The following is a 25,223-nucleotide window of genomic DNA, read 5'->3' as shown; positions in this document are numbered from 1 at the left end:
TGAAAAAAAAATCCCACTGTAAAAATATGCTTTTTAGCCTATTCACTGATGGAATACCAGTCGATGTATATACATGTACGTATATACTTGGCTGCAAGGAGCCAAGGTTAAGTTGCTAGCTAGCATTAAACTTATCTTATAAAAAAACAATCAATCTTCACATAATACTAATAACTACACATGGTTGATGTATTACTTGGTTAACTAGCTTGTCCTGCGTTGCATATTAATCAAAGCGGTGCCTGTTAATTTATTTCATCGAATCACAGCCTACTTCAACTCGCCCAAAACGTGCTGAATTTAACAAAAGCACATTCGCGAAAAAAGCACAATCGTTGCACAAATGTACCTAACCATAAACATCAATGCCTTCCTTTAAATCAATACACAGAAGTATATATATTTTTAAACCTGCTTATTTAGTTAAAAGAAATGCATGTTAGCAGGCAATATACTTTTAGCAGGCAATAATATATAATATACTTTTCTTGCGTTCAGTGCAAGCAGAGTCAGGGTATATGCAGCAGTTTGGGCCGCCTGGCTCATTGTGAACTGTGTGAAGACTATTTCTTCCAAACAAAGACCGTAATTAATTTGCCATAATTTTACATAATTATGACATAACATTGAAGGTTGTGCAATGTAACAGCAATATTTAGACTTAGGGATGCCACCCGTTCGATAAAATACAGAACAGTTCCGTATTTCACTGAAAGAATAAACGTTTTGTTTTCGAAATGATAGTTTCCAGATTTGACCATATGAATGACCAAAGGCTCGTATTTCTGTGTGTTTATTATAATTAAGTCCATGATTTGATATTTGATAGAGCAGTCTGACTGAGTGGTGGTAGGCAGCAGCAGGCTCATAAGCATTCATAAAAAGAGCACTTTACTGCGTTTGCCAGCAGCTCTTAGCAATGCTAGAGGCACAGTGCTGTTTATGACTTCAAGCCTACGAACTCCCAAGATTAGGCTGGCAATACTAAAGTGCCTTTAAGAACATCCAATAGTCAAAGTTATATGATGTTTTTGCATAATTTAAACCAAATTGAACATGTTTCATTATTATTTGAGACTAAATAGATTTTATTCATGTATTATATTAAGTTAAAATAGAAGTGTTCAATGTTCATTCAGTATTGTTGTAATTGTCATTATTACAAATATATAAAAATCGTCCGATTAATCGGTATCGGATTTTTTTGGTCCTCCAATAATCGGTATCGGTATCAGCGTTCAAAAATCATAATCGGTCGACCTTTATTATGAAGCTTACCGGTACTAGTCCCCAGTCATGTGGTGTTTGTTTGCAAGCACACAACAACAAGAGACCGGAGCCTTGTGAGTCACTCACTGTTGGCCAGCCAGGTGATCTAGGTGATCTAGTTGTAGTATGGAATTCACAACTAAAAGATATGTTCTAACTATTAAGTTAACTGTTTAAAAATGTGCAAAATGTTCTGCAGTTGTGCATTTGGTGTTTTAATTAATTAGCTAGTTAGCCATCTATCTAAGTGGTTAGCTTCTTCCAAAATCATGTTTTGCTTGGTAACACAGAGAATCCCCTCCTGAATCAAAAATMATATTTGTTTTGTGCYTGCAGCAAACTGTGAGAAGCATTTTTTAGTTACTTGTATAACTTCATGAGCTGGGATGTCTGTCCTGCAAATACTTTAGGCCAGAGACTCTATAAAATGTTCACAATGRGCTTGTTAGCATCTAGTTAGTATTCTCTATGGGATTGTACATGTACTTTCTAGTAATGCTAACCTTCTTATTTCAATATTGCCCCTTGTGTTCAGTGCAGGTATTACCGAATATCCCGGTTTGCACAAGGTCAGTATGAAGGTATAACAATCTGGATACCGCCCAAGCCTATGGGTGTCTATTTTCGTTACTCGTTATGTTTATCACACACACACACACACACACACACACACACACACACACACACACACACACACACACACACACAAAGCATGCATATACAAAGCCTATGAGCGGAAATCTGTCAGACAGCGTGAGAGCTGCTGCTACAGATTCTTATACAGCTCATTAGTTGCTGCTGGAGTGAAGCATGTGCTTTTATAAGCCCAATCATTGCGTAACAATTCTAAATGAGATTGCGTGTTAAAAAAACTATTTTGATGGCCATGGGAAAAAAAGCTATTATTTGTATTTCTCAACTGGTAATTGAAACACACTTCCCATTCGCCATTCAAGTGCATAAAGGCAACGGTAGGCAGGCTTCAGCGCATCACACACCCCTTTGCAATGAGCTGGAGGCAGTAACATGTGCATTTTCAAAACATATACTTAAATGTTTGAAACCTGAACGTTTTACTTCCTATTATGAGGCATGTCTTACATTGCTTCAAAGTAAGAGCCGTCCATAGAAACGTGGTGGCAATTATTTTATAAAGACTTATGCCGTGGAACCAGTAGCCTATTTCTCTCATGTTCGATTGGTTWCAAATCAGCTTTATTTCATTGTCTAGCAGTTAAATTAAAATGTCAAATGTCCAGCACCACATTTTCCTAACGAAAACCCTGACACACACATACAGAAACAAACACAAACACGCAGCTTCTAGCATGAAACAATAACGCCTGTTACTGCCAAATCTTGTTATTTACCAGTACATTCAGAAAGAGTCATGTTATAGAGGCATTTTCTTTCACAGATGCAATCAGTGCTGTTGTTTATCCTTGTCCAGTCAACACAGTGAGATAGTGATGGATATGGGATCTTGTGTTACTGTGTGTGTGTGTACTGTATGTCCCTGCGTGTGCGTGTTGAGCATCCAGTGGTGCACAGACCAGCGTTAGTGTTTATGAGCTCATGATATCCCCAGGCAGTGCAAAGACAGCCCCTGCCCTCTCCAGCTCTACCACTGAATAGGCTTCCACTACACTTCTCCCTGTCAAAAGAAACAGCCAGTCCTCTGAATACACAGACTGGACACCAGAGTACATCTCATATGTTTTCCTCTGGATGGAGGGTCACATACTATGTCCCAACACTGTTGTTGTAGAGCTGGAAAGTCAAACACTCATTTTGTAAACAGTAGCCTTCCAACAACACCCTCTATCTGGTGGAATATCAGATGGCCACAGCATAACAACAAATACGGAAAACAGCCAGCTAGAGCCACACTATTAGCCATCTGTATGCACTAGTGAGCCTCCTCTTGACTGAGAGTGTGGACATATTTAAAGCACCACAAAATTAGCAAAAGATTGCACGGCTATTCAGATCATTGCCAATTGGATTTTCTTTCTCGGTTCTGCTGCAGATCCTATCCCAAGGATTAATCTACCAGCTGTTTATTTTGGTTGAGCTGAGAGCTCTCCACTATCTTTAACATTGGAAAACAGGCCATGCAGTGGGAAAGAAGCTGCAGTTCCTAATTGTGGATGTTCTGCTGCTCTTATTTGGCTAATTGTAGGTCTTTTGGAGTTAGGTTTCCATTCAAGAACAGCGCCTAACCACATCTGAATGTGTACTCTGACTCCACCCCATCTTTGAATGGAAATAAGACTACAGTACCATAGGGTGGAAAAAGCCTCTCCTTCTCAGTCACAGTGCTAGACAGCCAAGCATGTAAACATTGGATTAAGAAGCTAAATGCAGTGTAAGGGCAGATCGTGCCCCCTTCTTTCCCCAGCGTTTACTAACAAATTCAAACTGTCCTCCTCAATATGGCTGCCTGTCACCAACATCCGGGTAACCAGGGCGAAGAGATCTCAAGAATGCACAACATGTGAATAATGTGTTTATGTGAGACAGAAAGAATACTGTCCACATTACCATTTTATAACCGTGTTAAAACCGGGTCAAAAGTAGTGCACTATATAGTGAATAGGGTGCCATTTCAGATGCAGCCCAGCGCCTGGTTCCTGCAGTCCGTGGTGCCTCCCTCCCAGTCCAGCAGGTGTCAGTGCACACTGCCCAGTCAGTCACAGTGAGGGCACAGGCACACCAGGCAGGGAAGGGAACCAGCCCCAAATCCTCCATCCGGTCTCCACTGCCCCCAGGGGGGAGAAAGGAAAATAGGGCACAGCTTAGACGAGAGGTCACCTTCCGTTGATTCTTAATGTTTTATAACGAGTGAACTAATGTTACAACATACTCAGTGGTACGGTAAAGGTCTGCAATTCCAATTCATATTCATTATACTGGTGTTTTCTCTTCCTCACTTACTTGGCTTAAACCTCCCCCATGGCTCTCCACATGGKTTGAATAAAGGGGGTTTATTRATTAGACCTACACCTAACCTTCCACACACTGTCATTTCTTTATAATAGAGATTAGACGATCAACAGCAGAAAGGCACACTCACATCCTCACTACTAGGGCCTTAATGCTACTTCAGACAACTGACAGGGAAAAGGGACACACCTGCCAGTCTGTCTGTTTAGAGACTAGCGAAGAGCTGACCCAATCCAAGGCTTACTGTAGAGGAGCAAGGTATTCATAGGGCAAAAATATATATTTCAAAGGGGATTCTACATTGAGCATGCTTTTTAGTCAAGGAAAGCCCATAGAACCTAGCCGAAAACACCTCCAAGTAGCATATTCTTTTTATATATATATATATATATATATATATATTTATTTAACCTTTATTTAACTAGGCAAGTCAGTTAAGAATAAAAACTTATTTACAAGGATGGCCTACCAAAAGGCAAAAGGCCTCCTGCGGGGACGGGGCCTGGGATTAAAAATAAAAATATAGGACAAAACACACATCACGACAAGAGAGACACTACATAAAGAGACCTAAGACAATAATATAACATGGCAGCAACACAAGACAACACAGCATGGTAGCAACACCACACGACAACAACATGGTAGCAACACAACATGGTAGCAGCACAAAACAAGGTACAAACATTATTGGGCACAGACAACAGCACAAAAGGCAAGAAGGTAGAGACAACAATACATCACGCGAAGCAGCCACAACTGTCAGTAAGAGTGTCCATGGCTGAGTCTTTGAATGAAGCAATGGAGATAAAACTGTCCAGTTTGAGTGTTTGTTGCAGCTCYTTTCACTCGCTAGCTGCAGCGAACTGAAAAGACGAGTGACCCAGGGATGTTTGTGCTTTGGGGWCCTTTAACAGAATGTGACTGTCAGAATGGGTGTTGTATGTGGAGGATGAGAGCTGCAGTAGGCATCTCAGATAGGGGGGAGTGAGGCCTAAGAGGGTTTTATAAATAAGCAATAAGCAATAAGCATATGAAGGGTATACAGAGATYACCATTTTACAGAGGAATATAGAGTGCAGTGATGTGTCCAATAAGGAGCATTGGAGTCAAATCTGATGGCCGAATAGTAAAGAACATCTTGCCGCTCGAGAGCACCCTTACCTGCCGATCTATAAATTACGTCTCCGTGATCTAGCATGGGTTGGATGGTCATCTCAATCAGGGTTAGTTTGGCATCTGTGGTGAAAGAGGAGCACCTACGATAGAGGAAACCAAGTCTAGATTTAACTTTAGCCTGCAGCTTTGATATGTGCTGAGAGAAGGACAGTGTACCATCTAGCCATACTCCCAAGTACTTCTATGAGGTGACTATCTCAAGCTCTAAACCCTCAGAGGTAGTAATCACACCGGTGGGGAGAGGGGCATTCTTCTTACCAAACAACATGACCTTTGTTTTGGAAGTGTTCAGAACAAGGTTAAGGGCAGAGAAAGCTTGTTGGACAATAAGAAAGCTTTGTTTTAGAGTGTTTAACACAAAATCCAGGGAGGGGCCAGCTGAGTTTAAGACTGTATCATCTGCATATAAATGGATGAGAGATCTTCCTACTGCCTGAGCTATGTTGTTGATGTAAATTGAGAAGAGCGTGGGGCCTAGGATTGGGCCTAGGATTGAGCCTTGGGGTACTCCCTTGGTGACAGGCAGTGGCTGAGACAGCAGATGTTCTGACTTTATACACTGCACTCTTTGAAAGAGGTAATTAGCAAACCAGGCCAAAGACCCCTCAGAGACACCAATACTCCTTAGCCGGCTCACAAGAATGGAATGGTCTACCTTATCAAAATCTTTGGCCGTCAATATAAATAGCAGCACAACATTCCTTTGAATCAAGGGCAGTGGTGACATCATTGAGGACCTTTAAGGTTGCAGTGACACATCCATAACCTGAGCGGAAACCAGGTTGCATACCAGAGAGAATATTATAGACATCAAGAAAGCCAGTCAGTTGATTATTGTTTTTCCAACACTTTGATAAACAGGGCAAAATAGAAATTGGCCTATAACAGTTAGGATCAGCTTGCATCCCCAGCATTCCTATGTTCTACCTACCAACCTTTTTTCTATAGWCATCACTGTGTTAGAGACGCATACATACGACAGCCTCTTGAAATATTAAATGTTTTAATGCCAGTGCACTTTTTCTCAACAAAAATGTCCATCCTACTTCATTCATTTCCACTCAGTCCTGGCTACATTGCAGAGATCTGAAACAATCGATTTTTTTATTTTTATGTAATTGAAAACATAATTGTGCAGGCCTGTGTGTATCTCCTGTTGGAAGAGTCATTACAATTATCTTACAGATCTGTCAGTTACAAATTCAACCATAACTGTAAATATTCTTACAATCTGTTGAGTCAGACACCCACTCCTTCGCCCTCTGATTCAGGCAGAAGGACATTCACGGTCTGGGTATGTTATCTGGGCCAAACTCAAAACTCCCTCCAAGCCTCTTTATACAGACTAGTTCTGCATAATGGGTWGTGGTGTCCACACCAGATGAGAGCCTTGTGTCGTAGCTAGCAGCCAGGATGRCTTTGGATTACCGTAGCCAAGATAATGGTAATAGTGATGGCATGGTACTGGAGCAGGTCCAAGGCGACACAGTCAGAGATTATGACCTCCTCAGACGAGCTGAGCTCTTCCTGTTCAGTTACGCTGTCCTGCCCTTTGGACAGGCTCAGTCTACAGCTATCGCTCCCCCAGAGGGACAAACAAGCCACATCACACCAAATCCTCACAGCACGGTGAGATAAATAAAGCATAACAACTCTAACCCCCCCCCCAAAAAAAAAGACATAGCCTAAGTAACACATCTACGACAATAAACAACAGCTTTGCCCTCATCATGTCTGCAGCAATGAATAAAACATTTTTTAGAAAATAGTCCAAAATAGTTTCTTAGTCATTCAACACATGACCACCCGCTTTTCTCTCAGCTCGGTGACCTAATTTGCCACTAGAGGATGAAATGAAAGGACCAATTATCTACAGGGATCTCTGAAAGGAGAGGASAGCAGTGGAGGACAAACAGTATKAAGTGTCAGGATGAAAGAAAGACTCCCAACACATGAAGGAGAACATGAAGACTGACCAGACCAAGCCATGTTCCAAACTAAATGACATAGGTCATGTTCAGTAGTGCACACTGTAGCAAAACGTTTTGAAATGGAAAACTAAAATAAGTGTTTCTTATTGGATAAGTTCAGGTAGTCGTTCCCCTGCTTCCCTCTGTTTTAAAAATGTTCTCCATACTGGAAAGTGACACAATCATATTAGCCTCATGATAACTGAGCTAATCCCATTCTGATGAGCACAGTCATAATCAGCCAATTGTAAAAATGACTGTTACAAGGGCAGCAAGCACAACTAAACAGATGAATCATAGAAAAATACATGACAGAAATACATGACAATATCAGAAATAAATAGCTTTTCGTCCTGTCCTGATTCAGCACTGACTGTCTCCATAAATAGGCCATTGTTTGGTGAAGAAAGAAGAGAGCCTCACTAGCCATGCAACCATCAGGGATGAGAATATCATTCCACAAGGTAGCTACTTACAGAGTCCTATGGAGAGAGTCTGCATGGCCATGTCTCTTCCCTTCTCACACTATTCAGCTCATGAACAAGCCAGGTAGCAGCAGAGAGGAACGACTCTCACTAGAATAGCTTTAGCTCCATGGACCAGGGACCAGTGAGGACCAGTGAGGAAGGATGGTGCTTGCTATCTGCTATCTCTGTGTTCTCCCCAGTGCTCTGTATGAGCATGTCAACAGGCCCCTGTGCTAAGAGCTTTGGAATAGAACCAGCCAAACCCCATCCAGCTTCCTTTACATTACAGTCAGTGCAATACCACCACCTCCAACCAACCCAATCTCTGGACCATGAGAGCTATCTCTGCCTCCCTATTGGTTGGTGTGGGGGAGGAGGGCCCTTCCAGAGGCTGATGATGGGAGTGTGATGGACTAGAACCTCTCTCTCACATGCATCAGTGCTCTCTAGCAACAGAACCGGCAGTGCTCTCTCTGAGGTTGTGTCCCGTCCCTAGTCCATCCTCCGAGGTGTATGTGTGTGCATGAATGTGTGTGTGTGAGAGGGGTTGCGTCTCCCCCCTGAGGGCACTGCCTGCCGTCAGGCTGTGTTTTGTCATTCTCTAGGCAGGCTAGGCTGAGTGCTGCTGCCTGTGAACTGACTGACTCTGGGAGGGACATTGGGGCCATGGACACAGCAGCAGAGGTCTGGACAGGTGGCTTAAACACCAGAAATGACCGCCAGACACTGTGTGTCCCAAATGGCATGCTATTCCCTTTATAGTGCATTACTACACTCACTCTCTCTCGACTACAAAGTACTGTGAAAGGTGTGTTATGTTGTAACTTGTAACAACTGTAAGCCAGTACATTAACTTCAGCTAGATCCAGCTTTCCTGAAACAATGTTCCTTTTGGCAGCGCACCACATTAACTCATCTACAGTAATCCATTCATACTGACCACATTGCAATAAAGAGTCAATTCCACAGGTAACAAGCTAATCCAGAGGAAGTGGTAACCTAGTAACATGGATGTGTTTTGGGTAAATTAATAATACACAGGTTGAGGTTGCTGTGCCTGGAACGAGGTGTGATGATGAGTTGCCTTTCCTGACACCCAGGGTTAGCCTGGTGAAACCAGACTGAAACAGTGGATAATGCATTGTTCAGTATGGTTGAACCAGGCTAACACAGAGAAAGTGAGAAAATGAGCAGAGGCTCAGCGGCAGGGTGTATTAATAGGCGACCTGGATCACTACCATGCTGCCTCTCTGTCGCCCTGCCAGGACGCTGAGTCTCTGAGTCTGATCTGAGACCAGTCAGTGTTTGTCTATATCAATTCATCAACATACCAGGACTACAGTCTCAATCTGCAATAATGGACGTTTGAACCACAGCTAGGCCTGTGTTGTCTCTGTCTAAAAAGACTGTTGGTTTCTTGTCATTTGATTACTTATATTATTATATATATATAAGCCTCAGTGCAGTCAAACTCAGTGCAGTCAAATACTTTTCCTGTGTTTTATATATATTTCCACACTATGAGGTTGGAATAATACTGTGAAATTAAAAAATATATAATAATGCCATTTTATTGTAATAGCTATTTAAAAAGACCGCTGGAGTTATGGCATGCCTGGTGACATCACCAGGCGGTCAGTTAGTTAATAGACTGCTGCGTCGAGGCTGCCTATTCCTTTATGACATTAGGTGATGCCTAATGCTGTCCGTAATATGGATGTGAGCTTTCTAAATCCATTAGCTCGATGAGAAGGTAGTAAATTATTGTGCTTTCACTGTCAGTTTTGATTTGCAGTTTCGCTGCTGTAGCTAGCTGTAGCTAAATGCTGTAACAGGCTCTGCTAGCTGGCTGGCGCTGACTGGGTCTTTCTCAATATTTGCCACATGGGCTTTATTCACATTCTAATTCTGCAGATGAAACTCAGAACTATCCTTCGTCCTGTTCGAACCACACAGTGTGGTTCGTCCTCCCGTTGGATCTRGCTGTCTGAATAATAATAACCATGGCCTCCAGACTGGCACAGTGGTCTAAGGCAGTGCTAGCTGTGCCACTAGAGATTCTGGGTTCGAGTCCAGGCTCTGTCGCAGCCTGACACGACCGGGAGACCCATGGGGCGGCACACAATTGGCCCAGCGTCGTCCGGGTTAGGGGAGGGTTTGGCCTGTGGCGGGCCAGGTGCACGGTGTTTCCTCCGACACATTGGTGCGGCTGGCTTCCGGGTTGAGTGGGCATTGTGTCAAGAAGCAGTGTGGTTTGGTTGGGTTGTGTTTCGGAGGACGCATGGCTCTTGACCTTTGCCTCTCCCGAGTCCGTACGGGAGTTGCAGCGATAAGACAAGACTGTAACTACCAATTGGATATCATGAAATTGGAGAGAAAAAAACGGGGTAAAATAATAATAACCATGGACATGGCTACTAGGCTCAAACAGCCTGACAGATCCTGATTCCCGCCAGCCTCCCAAGCCTTGGACTGTTTTAACCAGAGAAGGAATATGGGTGAAAATTGTGAAATTCCAATAAAAATACTGTTACAAAACCAGAGAAGGAAGTGGTTTCTGGAGCTCATTTGATATTCTGTTACACTCTGCTCCATAGAGAGAGGCCAGGGTAGGGAGGAACTAAGGGAGGGGAGCTGGGTTGAGGTGGTGACACTTCAGCTTTCATTACTGCTCATGAATTATTTCCATGTCCCTTGCGTATGAAGACGCACGGAGGCAATTAAGGAGTGGGAACGGAGAGACAAGCAAGCAACTGCTCACAGGCAGCGGCCCGGAAGCGGAAGAGGAGGGAGGAGGAGAGTGGAGGCATGTTAACTTAACAATTAGCATTAAGACTGGTTGTAATGGAGTAAACAGCACTGTTACAGTAGGTGGGCTGTGGGATTGGGTTTGTTGTGTTGTGCTGTGCTGAAGGCAGGAGAGACAGGGGGACAGGTGGGCAGGCAGACAGGGTGGGACAGAGGAGCAGGGTCGAGGCATCATACAGGTTGTCACCGCCTCCTACTGTTAGGGGCCAGGGGGTGTAGAGGCGTAGGGAATGGCAGAGTGGGGCCAAGTGGACCCCTGTGGTATATGACATGGAGACAGCTGTGCTGGGTCATGCAGTCAGGGGAGTAAGGGAGAGTAAATGCGAGAGCAGTGAGCAGCCTCTAACAGGATCATCATGAGGTGCTGGGCTTATAATGGTACAGCTTGGATCCTCACAGCAACGGTAGAGCATCATCAACAGCATCATCTTCAGCTAAGGATGACAGCAGAGGAGATTAAAACAGATGATAAAAGACAAAAAAGGAGGAGACAGAAAGAGATTATATATATATGTATATATATATTCCTATGATCTAGGAGAGAGAAGAGAGAGAGAGAGAGAGAGAGAGAGAGAGAGAGATGAGAGAGAGAGAAGAGAGAGAGAGAGAGAGAGAGAGAGAGAGACGAGCAAGAGGAGAGATATACAGTTGAAGTCGGAAGTTTACATACACCTTAGCCAAATACATTTAAACTCGTTTTTCACAAACCTGACATTTAATCCTAGTAAAAAGTCCCTGTCTTAGGTCAGTTAGGATCACCACTTTATTTAAGAATGTGAAATGTCAGAATAATAGTAGAGAATGATTTATTTCAGCTTTTATTTATTTCTCACATTCCAGTGGGTCAGAAGTTTACATACACTCAATTAGTATTTGGTAGCATTGCTTAAATTGTTTAACTTGGGTCAACGCGTGTCGGGTAGCCTTCCACAAGCTTCCCACAATAAATTGGGTGGATTTTTGGCCCATTCCTCTGACAGAGCTGGTGTAACTGAGTCAGGATTGTAGGCCTCCTTATTCGCACACGCTTTTTCAGTTCTGCCCACAAATTATATATAGGATTGAGGTCAGGGATTTGGGATGGCACTCCAATACCTTAACTTTGTTGCCCTTAAGCCATTTGCCACAACTTTGGAAGTATACTTGGGGTCATTGTCCATTTGGAAGACCCATTTGTGACCAAGCTTTAACTTCCTGACTGATGTCCTGAGATGTTGCGTAATATATCCACATAATTTTCCTCCTCATGATCCATCTATTTTGCGAAGTGCACCAGTCCCTCCTGCAGCAAAGTACCTCCGCAACATGAGCTGTCACCCCGTGCTTCACGGTTGGGATGGTGTTCTTCGGATTGCAAGCCTCCCCCTTTTTCCTCCAAACATAACGATGGTCATTATGGCCAAACAGTTCTATTTTGTTTCATCAGACCAGAGGACATTTCTCCAAAAAGTACAATCTTTGTCCCCATGTGCAGTTGCAAACCATAGTCTGGCTTTTTTATTTTGGAGCAGTGGCTTCTCCTTGCTGAGCAACCTTTCAGGTGACGTCAATATAGGACTCGTTTTACTGTGGATATAGATACTTTTGTACCTGTTTCCTCCAGCATCTTCACAAAGTCCTTTGCTGTTGTTCTGGATTGATTTGCACTTTTCGCACCAAAGTACGTTCATCTCTAGGAGACAGAACGCGTCTCCTTCCTGAGCGGTATGAAGGCTGCGTGGTCCCATGGTGTTTATACTTGCGTACAATTGTTTTTACAGATGAACGTGGTACCTTCAGGCGTTTGGAAATTGCTCCCAAGGATGAACCAGACTTGTGGATGTCAACATTTTTTTTTTCTGAGGTCTTGGCTGATTTCTTTTGATTTTCCATGATGTCAAGCAAAGAGGCACTGAGTTTGAAGGTAGCACTTGAAATACTTCCACAGGTACACCTCCAATTGACTCAGATGCTGTCAATTAGCCTATCAGAAGATTATAAAGCCATGACATAATTTCTGGAATTTTCCAAAGCTGTTTAAAGGCACAGTCAACTTAGTGTATGTATACTTCTGACCCACTGGAATTGTGATACAGTGAGTTATAAGTGAAATAACTGTCTGTAACAATTGTTGGAAAAATGACTTGTGTCATGCACAAAGTAGAAATTTGTGGAGTGGTTGAAAAACAAGTTTTAATGACTCCAACCTAAGTGTATGTAAWCTTCCGACTTCAACAGTGTATATATATATATAGATATATATATATATAGCATTTCGATTACTAGTGCAAATATATGCAAATATATATATATATAGAGGGAGATATATWCTGTATATATCATCTTTGCACTAGTAATCGAAATGCTTTTCTGTTCAGAATAGCTGTACTCTGTAATTGAAAATTCTGTTGTGAGCTCACATGCTATGCAGCCCAGGCAGGACCTCAACAGTGTTGTCATAGACATATGGGGCACATGACCACCAGGCCTGCAGGCGGAGGGTGGGACTAAGTCAATTACTGGGTAACACTACTTCCCTCTTCCCTCCCCCACCACCACATCACTCTACCACTGTCTGTAGCATGCAGCCCTCCCTGGAGAATGAACACTGCTGACAGCTAGGGCCTATCAGGGATATATGGAGAATTATATAGGGCAATATACAGTATAGTGTGATATATATCATTATTATACAGTGCAATATAAATATTAATGTCTTCACGACACTGGTAGCTCAAGAGGCAATACCAAGGTACCTATTGAGATGGGATGATAATCTGCTAAGGGTCATCTATTGTGCTATTTATCAATAGGAGTCATCCCGAGTGGCGCAGCAGTCAAAGGCACTGCATCTCAGTGCAAGAGGTGTCGCTACAGTCCCTGGTTTGAATCCAGGCTGTATCACATCTGGCCATGATTGGGAGTCCCATAGGGCGGCGCACAATTGGCCCAGTGTTTGGCAGGGGTAMGCCCTCATTGTAAATAAGAATTTGTTCTTAACTGACTTGCCGAGTTAAATAAAAAATTACCTTTGGTGATTTGTGCTGCACTTAAAGACTCTTCTGCATTATTATTATAATGTAGTTGATGCTATTTTCCATATTACAAAAGCTTTTCATTTTCTAAATGACATATTATGTATATTGTGGGCAAGTTTAAGTAAAAGATCTATGCGGCTTTTGCAGCATGTCTTGCTGAGTGTGGTGACACTGACAAACTGTCGTCCAGGACGTTTAGCTGGATGCAAACAGAGAACCAAGCTGTACTGCTGCTGTATAAAATCAGGTATTTATGGAAATAGGGTTCTCCACCTGCTGTACATCGCTCCCTGCCGCGTAGCAGAGAACAGTGAACACACTCTGGACTCATTCTGTGTGTAAACACGAGACTTAATGGTCCTCAAAGGGATTTCCTGGAATTGCTCTCAGAATAAAGATGGCAGCCAGAGATGTGTCTCTGTTCTTACTATAGGGAATCCTAAAGTCCTGCTGCGCCATCTGAGATGCATTTGGCTGTATATATGTTTAATGACAATAGACCATGGGCAAATGGTTCACAGAGTAAATGTCTATTGTTGCTACTCACTTCCTACTGTATGATCGTATTCATCTCAGTAATACAGTCTGAGGGAGTGTGTGAGCGAGAGCTAGCAAGCCTCTCCTCTCCTCCTGCTTTCAACAGACATGAAAGGAGTGCTCTCATGTTTTAATGCATGGCCTATCCTAGCCCTCCTAGCAAAGTCCTCCTAGCCCAGCCCTCCTAGCCCAGCCCTCCTAGCCCAGCCCTCCTAGCACAACCGTCCTAGCCCAGCCCTCCTAGTCCAGCGCTTCTAGCCCAGACCTCCTAGCCCAGCTCAGCCCTCCTAAKCCAGCCCTCCTATCCCAGCCCTCCTGACCCAGCCCTCCTATCCTAGTCCTCCTAGCCTAGCCCTCCTGACCCAGCCCTCCTATCCTATGCCTCCTATCCTAGTCCTCCTAGCCTAGCCCTCCTAGCCCAGCCCTCCTAGCCTTCCGAGCCCAGCCCTCCTAGCCCAGCCCTCTTAGCCCAGCCCTCCCATACCTCCCATCCCAGCCCTGTCACCATAGCAGGTCTGATCTCTACTGACAGCACAGGCAGAGGTTTTGCAGCGTCCAAAGACAGGCCCTCCTCTGGAGAGCAGATATTTTTGTGTGTGTGTGCCTCTGTCTCTCCCACAGGAACACAGAACAGAACAGAGCAGAACTGTTCTTACTAATCCTGATCCACAGCAAGCCCCAATTAAGGGAGAGACAGTTCTGTGTTCTGCTGGGAGATTATAGTAAGGTGTAGCCTATACACTTCAATCACACACAATCTTACACTTTCTGTTCTGCTAAGATCTTCCAGAAAAAAAATGCATTGCTATCAGTATGAAAGACAGGCAAAGAATGACCATAATGCTTGCCTGAAAGACATACTGATGTTCTGTATTAGACTGATACAACCATATCAATATGGAAAGAGAATTGTAATATGTTCACAAGAACATGACACCTAGCGCACATGGTAGATTTTTGGCCACCAGCAAAAGGTAAGCTATAATAATCATGACATAACATAGCCTACTTCTCCTACCTACGTAGCATTCAAAATATCCAAAGGGAATTGTCAGCAGATAGAAAAATGTTTGGTCAACTTTATTGAATAATTCACACATAAACCGTTTTCCCCTCTAGCCAACACAGACCATCTTTAGTAACAGCAGAGTCAGCATATATCTTCATTGAAACTCATTATTAACCCTATATAATTAACTTGGCAGCTGAAACACCTGCAAATGAATGTGCAGCATCTAACAGGTTCATCATAGTAGATACAAATGTGTTAAATATTTCACTTCACCTAACAGAATGTGGAAAACAGAATATGCTACGGATCAGTAACCAATCCGTCTAGGTGTGAAGTTTGGACAGTGTGTTTTTAAACACAGGCCTTCTGAACATAAAGAACATAAAGAACACAGAGACCGTGATGGCATTCAGTTAGTAAGCAGGTGACAGTCTGGTTGACCACGTGCCAACTAGTCAAGTGCGGTGAAGTGTAGCCGTGTCTGTGTGTGTGTCTGCGTGTGTCACCTTGTGTCACCTAGTTGAAAAATAAGCAGGTCAGTGACCAGTTAGCCATGAAGAATGTCACGGGTGAAAACTCTATACTACATTAACCTTCAAGACTCCATGTAGAGCCTAATAGGAAATGACTACACACAAAAAAGCATCCATGATGGAAAAAATACACCGGTAGGCTCTGATGGCACTGAGTCAGTGATGAGGACCTTCAGTTAAACCAGACCCTCTGTACTTAACTTTCACTCTCAATCAGTTGGGGTGCACTACGAGCAGGTCACTGGCAACAGCAGCCATGTAATATACTATATATAATAGCTGTGTACAGTATACCCATGTACCCAAGCAGAGAGATAAGGGGAGCTCAAATGAGAGGTAATTTAATCTCTCTCTCTTAACGAGATATGATAGGATCGGTTTCTGTTTCTTCCCCAAACCTGACCACAAACAGGCATAAACAGATATCTGAGAGGGTATCCCAAAGCAAGATGCCACGTCATACGCGTAGCACAATTATACAATACATTCCGCAGACAAAGCAAAAGAATGAAGTAAATAAATTACCTGCTTGTTGACAGGGTCCGTCCAGTTTGGGCTCACATTTTGAAAGAGGGAGAGAATCTAGAAAAATGAAGATGAAAAAAGAATAGTCAGCGAATGAACGTAGTGGCCTGGCTTTGAGAATCTCTTCCGACCTTGAGCATGTGATTATTGCCTGCAGATGAGAGGACAAGGAAGAGCTGCTTTGATCCCAGTATCTGGCTAGTCAAAGACATGAAACAGCATGAAACATGGGCTGTGTCACAAATGGCACCCTATTCCCAATACAACAGTAGTGCATTATACAGGGAATAGGGTACCATTTGCATTTGGGACGCACACAGAATTGAACATGAAGCCACCAAATGACTTACAGCTGACAAACTGGTACAGGAATGAATCATGATATAGAACCCCTGAGCGGGAATCTGCAGATCTTTCTACCGCCACCCGCCTGACAAAAATGATATCTTTGAAGCCGGAATGCTGGATAATTCACCTGGAGTCATTAAAGTTAAAGACAGTCTGTCATCGTCTGCTCTGATTTTTACAGTGGCACATTACAGTGGGTTAAGTGAGGCTTTCTCTTCATTCTGACAGACTGACTCACTTCTACGTCTATGGCAGTACTGTGGTGTTGTGGGCTGTTAGCAGTACAGCCCTGTTTTCTTTCTGGGTCATTCATCTATCAGTGGCACGGGATAGCTACAGCTTAGCTCTACTTTGCCTGCTTCTCAAAAGACAAACCAGCATATGCTGCTGCTAGGGATTAAATGGGCGGCGAACTGCAGTGGCTGTTCGATGTTAACAGCATTGTGGATTTTATGTTAGGCTATACTAAGGTCACAATTAAAGTGTCTCGAAGACATGTGATGGGGAATTCACATGATGATGATCCGATTGAAACCTCCCCCATCCACCCCCCAAAAAACGTGCCTTTCTTGAACTAACACTTATTTATTAAATTTACTTACTATGACTGTGATTATGTGGTTGTCTAGCTATCTTCAGGTGAATGCACGAACTGTAAGTCACTCTGGATAAGAGCGTCTGCTAAATGACTGAAATGTAAAAATTGTAATGTAAATATAGACTAGAGGGTCCCCTGCTGTAAGACGAAGCCTTAGGCTTTGTAACTGACATCCTACATTGTATCTCTGCTATCCTACTCTTGCCTATTCACCTAGGGGTTTTCTAACATGGAAATGGCTATGAGTTACAGTCAGTTACATGTCTAACTATCCAGGGTATGACATCTAAAAGTGGACCAAAACGATGTCTCTCATACAAACAAACACCAACATGAACGGGGTGAATGAGATAGACAATATTGTATTATGTGGATTTTAGTTTAGTTTGCTTGTTTTTATACAAATCTGAGCAGCGGCGCGTGATCTATTTAAACCAGGTGACCACTGGCAGAGTGCAGCACGAGGAGGATCTAAACATGTTAGTGTCTTCAAAGGGGAGAGGATGTTTCACTCCGTGTGGAGTTCCTGTTTGACAAGCTGTGCACAGCTGTTCACTGAAGACAAGCACAGGGAGGGCACACAGCTGCAACCACACCACACCAAACATCCCCTAGCTCAGTCCCACTATGGGCCATGCTGCTTTGATTCCCAAACTGAGCCCTGTCTGTGTGTGTGTATATGTACGTGTGCGTGGATGTGTGCGTGTGTACGTGTGCGTGTGTGTACGTGTGCGTGTGCGTGCCGCAACCTCATTAAAAAGAGGAAAGGCATGTTCTCAAAACATAAAGGCTTTTAATAGTATATGATTTTTAATATACCGTCCTGCATGAACGACGGGAAGGATCAAATGCGCTTGTMTGTGTGTGTGTGCGTCTGAGTTTATTATTACCATCAGAGAGAAGAGGGGTGTTAATACATAAGCTCAGAAACACATAAAACCCTGCTGCTCTGTTTGATATAACAGCTAGTCTCTGAGAGGGAKACAGACAGGAAGGCAGGCCGGCAGACAGACACCTAGGAGGCCAGGGTTCTGAGATGAGATGCCCTGATTCCAGACGCCTCCTTAGTGCTGGGAAGGAGGGGGCTGCTGGGTGTGTGTGTCTGGTAGGGTATGTGTGTCTGGTAGGGTGTGTGTATCTGGTAGGGTGTGGGTGGCTGAGGTTTTCTGATGGATAGGAAATCCTCTCTTATCAGATGAGGGATTTCAAGMAGACACACAGGCAGGCTCAGCCCACAGCCACTCTTCTTCTTCATGGCCCACAATCCCTTTTCTTTCCTTCCTTCCTGGCCCCCAGGCAACGTGGGTGGCAGGCTGAGGCTGCTGTGATTGATACCTCTATATTCCTGACTGAATTAAGCCATCCCTTAGGCTAGTTATCGACTTCACTCTGCATTCTCAATTCCTACTTATTGACATTGACGGTTATCTGTATGCAAATCGGGACTATTTAAATGGGAAATTAATGTTATTAAAGGGATAGTTCACCCAAATTACATATTGGTTTCCTTACCCTGTAAGCAATGACTTTAAGCTCTGCAAGCGTTAGTGTTTTATTTTATTTTATTAGGATCTCTTTTAATCCTCACTTGGACTAATCTTCCAAGAGTCCTTAAACATTCAAATACAATTTACAATACAATCACATTTAACACACTGTTATAAACAACAGACATAATACACTGCCATATTGACCAGATAAATAATCTAACAGTCTTAAAAGATAGATTGGTTTGTTCATCTACCATAGTCCTGCACAACCTTGCAATTTGTTATATTTAAGTGGTTCTAAGTATTGTATGAATTTATAAATTGAAAGGTTTCTGGTTGGCTAGATAAATTATTCAATTTCTTTATTACTCTGATTCGAAATGTTATTTTGCCTATTTCTCTTCTCTGCCGAGATAAGACATAGATGGGGGACAATCTATTTCTTGTAATGACTGAATGTCTCTTACCAACTGAATACTGTGTATGTGTTCGGCCGTTTTAAGTGGTGTACTTTGTAAAATAAAATAAGCATGTGTTTTTCAATTATCTTGTTGATTGATGACCACCCAAGACCATTGTATATGACTACAAGAGAAGTATCATATCTCCACCATAAAACAATCCTTGTTGCTTTGTTCTGTGCAATCTGCATCCTCCTAATCTCACTTTCTGATGAATTTCCCCAGATCACAGAACAGTAGTTCACCTGACTCCCAATTCATGCTTGGGTTGTTTGCTTAAGAATCTTTCCCGGTAAATACTTTGCTATTCTTCTGATCATGCAGGCAGTTTTAACGATTTTCTTTAGATTTCTTCCACACAACTCGCATAGGCCTACAGTTTATGATCTATACTACAGAATTGTGCACKGATTGCTGCTTTGAGTGAGATATGGCCTTATCTAGTTCTGTGGGTCAGTGAAAAGCCTAGTATCTCTAACTAATCTATACTATAAATGCCATGGATCTCATAAAAGACACTCAGCAGGCTGCTTTATAAACAGCTCTACAATAAACAAATCCATAACAGTCAAGCAGCACTAAAACATCTGCTCTCCATTGTGAGCATACAGTGGACTCGCTGAAGAGAGGAGGGGGAAACCAAACCATCAAAGTGAGTCTGGGAAAAACAGAACAGCTCCAGTCAAAAGCTCTTCTTTTTCCAATTATGAGGAGGATGGAATGATGGCGGCTGGGCTGAGGCCGTCTCATGGTGCAATGCCACTCTGGGCTGATTGCCTCTACTCCACTAGAAGCAACTGCCAATTACTTTGCAATAGAATGCAAGAGGATTCTTTTTGACTGTAGAATATGTATAAAKGCAAGCCATGATGGTCTACTCCACCCTGACTTTAGCCTTTACTACTCTATCATTTGCAGAGGTGGTTTTTCTGTCCTTCCTTTCGCTCGCTCTCTTTCTCTCGCTCTCTTTCTCTCTCCCCCTCTCTCTCTCCCCTCTCCATCTCTCATGATGTGAATTGATTCTGGAGCATCTGATCCCTACTACACTACACCATTATTATGACACAGCTAAGAAGACTTTAGTTGGGTCAAGTCTGTTCCTCAGCAGCAGCCAGTAGACATTTTATTACATAACACTTAGGTTTCCACTTCGATAAGAATGATCCCACTGGGTGATAATGCTGGATCACAGACAGTACAACAATTTGGCTCACATTACAGGCCATTACAGGCCAGTCTAATTAGGCCTAGCCATAATCAAATTTTTCATTCCTAAATGGACAAAGACATTTTGAATTTTCATGTCCAACAGTTAATGGTAAATAGATGATAACTGTGACCTTTCTATGGCATAATATCACCACTAGAAAGCAAGTAATATTTAAATGGAATGGGGACATAATAATTTAGTAAAGGGGCTTTTCCAAAGAACCAATCAAATGAAAGTACTTGGCAAACCTCAGCCTGCTTTGAGCTGGATAGTGGAACAATCATGTACACAGAAAATATCCTGATTTATACCGTTGCCAATGTAACGGCCGTCCTCTCACAAGAACAACCCCACTGTGTAATATGGTAAATGGGCAAAGCGAGGCAGCTATGTGGTGGAAAATGGCGCCTGACTACAGGACAGAAATAGAAGGCACTTTGACATAGTAAACACTACATCTTTGTTGGAACCATTGGTCTCATTAAACCACTGGTGGTATGATGGATGACTAGTATCTTATTACCTTGGGGCGGCAGGTAGCCTAGTGGTTAGAGCGTTAGGCCAGTAACTGAAAGGTTGCTAGATCAAATCCCTGAGCTGACAAGGTAAAAATGTGTCGTTCTACCCCTGAACGAGGCAGGTCCTAGGCCGTCATTGTAAATAAGAATGTTTCTAAACTGTCTTGCCTAGTTAAATAAAAAAACGTGTAAATCAGAGCTTCCTGATTGAGCTACAGCGTACTCATTTGAAAGCATGGCATGATGCTGTGTCATTAAAGTTAGTAATACATTTTTCGTCTTGTTCTTAAAAAGCAAGAAAAATATGCATAATTCAATTACACAATTCWTTCAGTCTGCTATCCTTAAAAAGCCACTGAAAATGACCTCCTGATTTGGGTAATTGAAAGCTAATGGGCAATGCCACWGTACGCTATGAATAGCCAGCGAGCAGCTCTGCATTACAACAGCTTACTGTACAGTGAGGGACAGGGTGATCCCTGTAAGAGTCAACTCACATCAAACAGGCCAAGACAACCTTATGCCTTCCCAAAGCTCTGTATACTACACTCAGTGCCAATGTAATAACGAGGTAAATAGTAAATACATAGTATTTCTATACACTGAGTGTACAAAACTTAAGGAACACCTTCTTAATATTGAGTTGCACCCCTCCCTTTTGCCCTCAGAACAGACTCAATTCATCAGGGCAAGTACTCTACAAGGTGTTGAAAGCGTTCCCACACGGATGCTGGCTCATGTTGACTACAACAGTTGTGTAAAATTGGCTGGACGTCCTTTGGGTGGTGGACCATTCTTGATACACACGGGAAACTGTTGAGCGTGAAAAACCCAGCCGCTTTGCAGTTCATGACACTTAAACCGGTGCACCTGACACCTACTACCATACCCCATTCAAAGGCACTTCAATCTTTTGTCTTGCCCATTCCCCCTCTGAATGGCACACATACCCAATCAATGTCTCAAGTGTCTCAAGGCTTAAAAATCTGTCTTCAATCTGTCTCCTCCCCTTCATCTACACTGATTGAAGTGGATTTAACAAGTGACATCAATAAGGGATCATAGCTTTCACCTGGATTCACCTGGTCAGTCTATGAGCAGGTGTTCCTAATGTTTTGTACACTCCTGTCTCTTATACACATCTAGATGTGTATAAGAGACAGGTCTATGTCAGTCTATGAGCAGGTGTTCCTAATGTTTTGTACACTCAGTGTAAAGTGAATATAAGCATACAGTGCAATAGTTTTGAATTCCTTGAGACATAGACCTAAAGCTTTGTGTGGGCTGACATCATAGGCATGCTACTGAGCTGCTGTAATGAGCCTCATCGTCAAGTGGACTACAAGTTATGACCACCTCACTGATTAGCTCACAAGAGGATGACTCAGTATACAATGTGGGATCTATACAATGTCTGTGGGAATGACATAATAATGTCCATCTGTCTACCTCATCACAAGATAATGACGAGGAATAATAGACGACTATGACTAGCACAACATCTCCATGACTACCACAACAACTCCAAACAGAAATATGTCTCCATAAACTGAAAAGAATACTGTTTTGATAGTTGACTTCCCTAAATCATCGAGCTATGGCTTATGTTATGCGTATCAACTTCCAATACAGACTGTCTAGTATATCACTGCGTTAGATACTCTTCAAAGGGTGAATACTAAAATTAGCCTAATTAAATGACAAAAACAACTTCAGCCAGGCTGTCTAGTACAGCCATACGAGTCCAAAAAGGCACCCTATTCCTACCCTGGTCAAAAGTAGTGCACAACCAAAGTCCTACTCGAGATTAACTAGGGCATCACAGTGGGTGCACCCAGAACTCCCCAAACTAAAGAAATGTGTTTCAGTGCAACAAGAAAGAGCAACTTTGTGCCAAGATTTCAACGCTCAACAAGCCAGCAGCAATTAGGAAGCCTGCTGGAGAGGTTACAGAAAGTGGGATGGCCTTTTCTGTCCTTTCACTGTGGCTTCAGGATGAATAGTGTTGTAGGATACTGACAGGCCAAACAACATATCCATGGTTGCATCCCAAATGGCACCCTATTATAGTGAATATATTCCCTATTCCCTATATAGTACCTCAAAGGCATAGGGCTCTGGTCAAAAGTAGTGGACTATATGGAATAGCTTTTGGGACTCAGCCAACATATTACTTGCTCCTATCTATCGTATGCTTGGACAGAGTTATGGGTCATGTTGTTTGCGCTGTGTTTCACTGGCCTCTCTCTTACACCGTCATAACTAGCTTTCACAGTTTTAGCACCTACACAATATGTGTGAAATTTGAAAGTCTAAATGCATCACCATGCAAAACACTTACTAGCTTGAACACTGCGCAAAATACAACCGAATTACCCGATACAGCAAGCTAAGCTGAGTCCTTACAGTTAACAATAATAGGAAAAATTGGCTACTCAAACCTCAAAGCATCTAGACAGAGACCATTTACAGGCAAATGTTGTTCATGCACATCATTCAGGTTCATGTTGTTATTGTTAACTCCCAGGACATGGTCTATAGCAGCTACAGCAGAAAACACTGGCCACATACCAACAGTAGACTGCAACAATATAATACAATCCATTATAGCATTCCAAGCTGTCTTAAAGAGACACTGAGAGGAAATATTTGTGGTAACTATGGGAGAAAGGAACATAGCCAGATGTATATATTTCTACCTTGTTAGATATGACCATCAGCCTATAGTTCGAGGTCCCTTGACTCCATTAATGTTGGAACATTCCTTCGCCAAACCCAATTCCTAACATTGTCTTTAGACAGCTCTTTCTTAACTTCCTTTACCTCCAGACTCCAGTGACCTAAAAGCTCAAGTCAATGCTGTGTAACATGCATTCACTAAAGAARAGAATAGAATGTATTATATAAATCATTAGGCTATATCACTCGTCTTTCCAATAGACTCAGTCCCTTCTTCACTTCACTTCTGTCCCACTCAAACTTCTGTCTGTGTGTCATCAATGGGGATGGTGGGAAACAGACTTCTTGACCAAGATGCACCAGACCAGATGCTACAGAAACAGCTGAGCGCAAACGAACAGCTGCTCTGACTGTGGATCATCTGAGGTGGTCTCATCATGGTCCAAGGACGTTCCCAAGGCACCTATATGCACTTTTTTTTTACTTTCCAAAATGTTAATTCCATTAGAATTACATTCTTACCCCAATTAATGTTGGGGGAAATGATGGTAGTGTGTGGTGTGGACCACTTCTGGGATTTAATAGGTTTGGCCTACTAGGGTAAAAGAAAAACACATTATGTTAGGTCATTAAATTGACTAGAGAGAAAAAAATATTAGAATGTATACCAGAGATAAACTCAATAGTATTAGATATGTTAAAATAAATAACACTAATAACACAATAATCTGAATATTTTGTAAGGATACATTTTTTAGGGATTTGTTTATTGCCCTGATGGACTAATGGGTATCTAAATAAACAAAACAGCAATAGAAAAAAGTGATAGTCTATTCTTGGTTATTCCATAACACATTGTATGAGAGTAAACAGGAAGATGTTTCCATAGGCTACGTAAGCCTGGCCTAAAACTCAGTTATGTTACAGATAGGTTGTGCAGCCTCTTCACCTGGGCGGCTCATAGGCTACAGTTTGTTTACATGATAGGCTATCACAATCTACAGGATGTGGTTCTGACTAACAAGCAGCTCACTGCAAAAGGTTCGTTGGCCACGACGCAGGGTACAGAATCATTGAAAGATGTATTCTACACACATCTCGGGATAGGGATACATTTATTACATTTCATTTCTAGATTATAAACCATCCAAGACAGGTATGTTTTTTTTTTACATTGAAGTGTGTGTAATTTACTATAATCTGAGGTTCACTCTGTTATCATATTGGAATAAAAACAGAGAGGATGACAGGGAGACTGTTTAGGAGAATAATAATCGTATCTCTCTAACGCATCCACCCACCAATGGCTGAATTTGTTGATCCGTTTACCATCTATACGGGAACAATGTAGATGGCATTATCAATACAGTGGGCTACCGTAGGTTCTCGCCCCTCTTTCACTTACCGGACTTGAAAAACGCCGCTATGTCGGCCGCATCTTTAGCAGCCTCATCTATTCCCTCTCCAGAGCTCATGGCTGGAATACCGATATGGAAAAAAGATCTCCAAAGAATTGACTTCCTCTAGATTTTCCGAGAAAATTGAAATGCAACACCATTGAAATTATATTCTACTGTAACACGCACGCAATCTTTTCTCTCGTCAATAGGCAAGAGACCTCCATCTTGGCGAGAATGAAAATTCTTATTACCGATC

General features: G+C 42.5%; 1 protein-coding gene across 1 annotated transcript in view; it reads right to left on the bottom strand.

The window, feature by feature from the left end:
• LOC111964967 (triple functional domain protein-like) overlaps positions 1-25,223 on the bottom strand; it is a 65,208-nt gene extending 39,985 nt beyond the window's left edge. Inside the window, exons 1-2 of the mRNA XM_023988867.2 lie at positions 24,973-25,223; positions 16,264-16,320 (exon numbers count right to left, since the gene is read on the bottom strand). Coding sequence (XP_023844635.1) covers positions 16,264-16,320; positions 24,973-25,042 — 127 coding nt within the window. The 5' untranslated portion in view covers positions 25,043-25,223. The remainder of the gene's footprint in view (positions 1-16,263; positions 16,321-24,972) is intronic.

Source organism: Salvelinus sp. IW2-2015, linkage group LG6.1, assembly GCF_002910315.2.
Source record: "Salvelinus sp. IW2-2015 linkage group LG6.1, ASM291031v2, whole genome shotgun sequence".
Classification (NCBI taxonomy): domain Eukaryota; kingdom Metazoa; phylum Chordata; class Actinopteri; order Salmoniformes; family Salmonidae; genus Salvelinus; species Salvelinus sp. IW2-2015.
The sequence above is the reverse complement of the archived record's forward strand: the minus strand, read 5'-3'. Positions and strand labels throughout refer to the sequence as shown.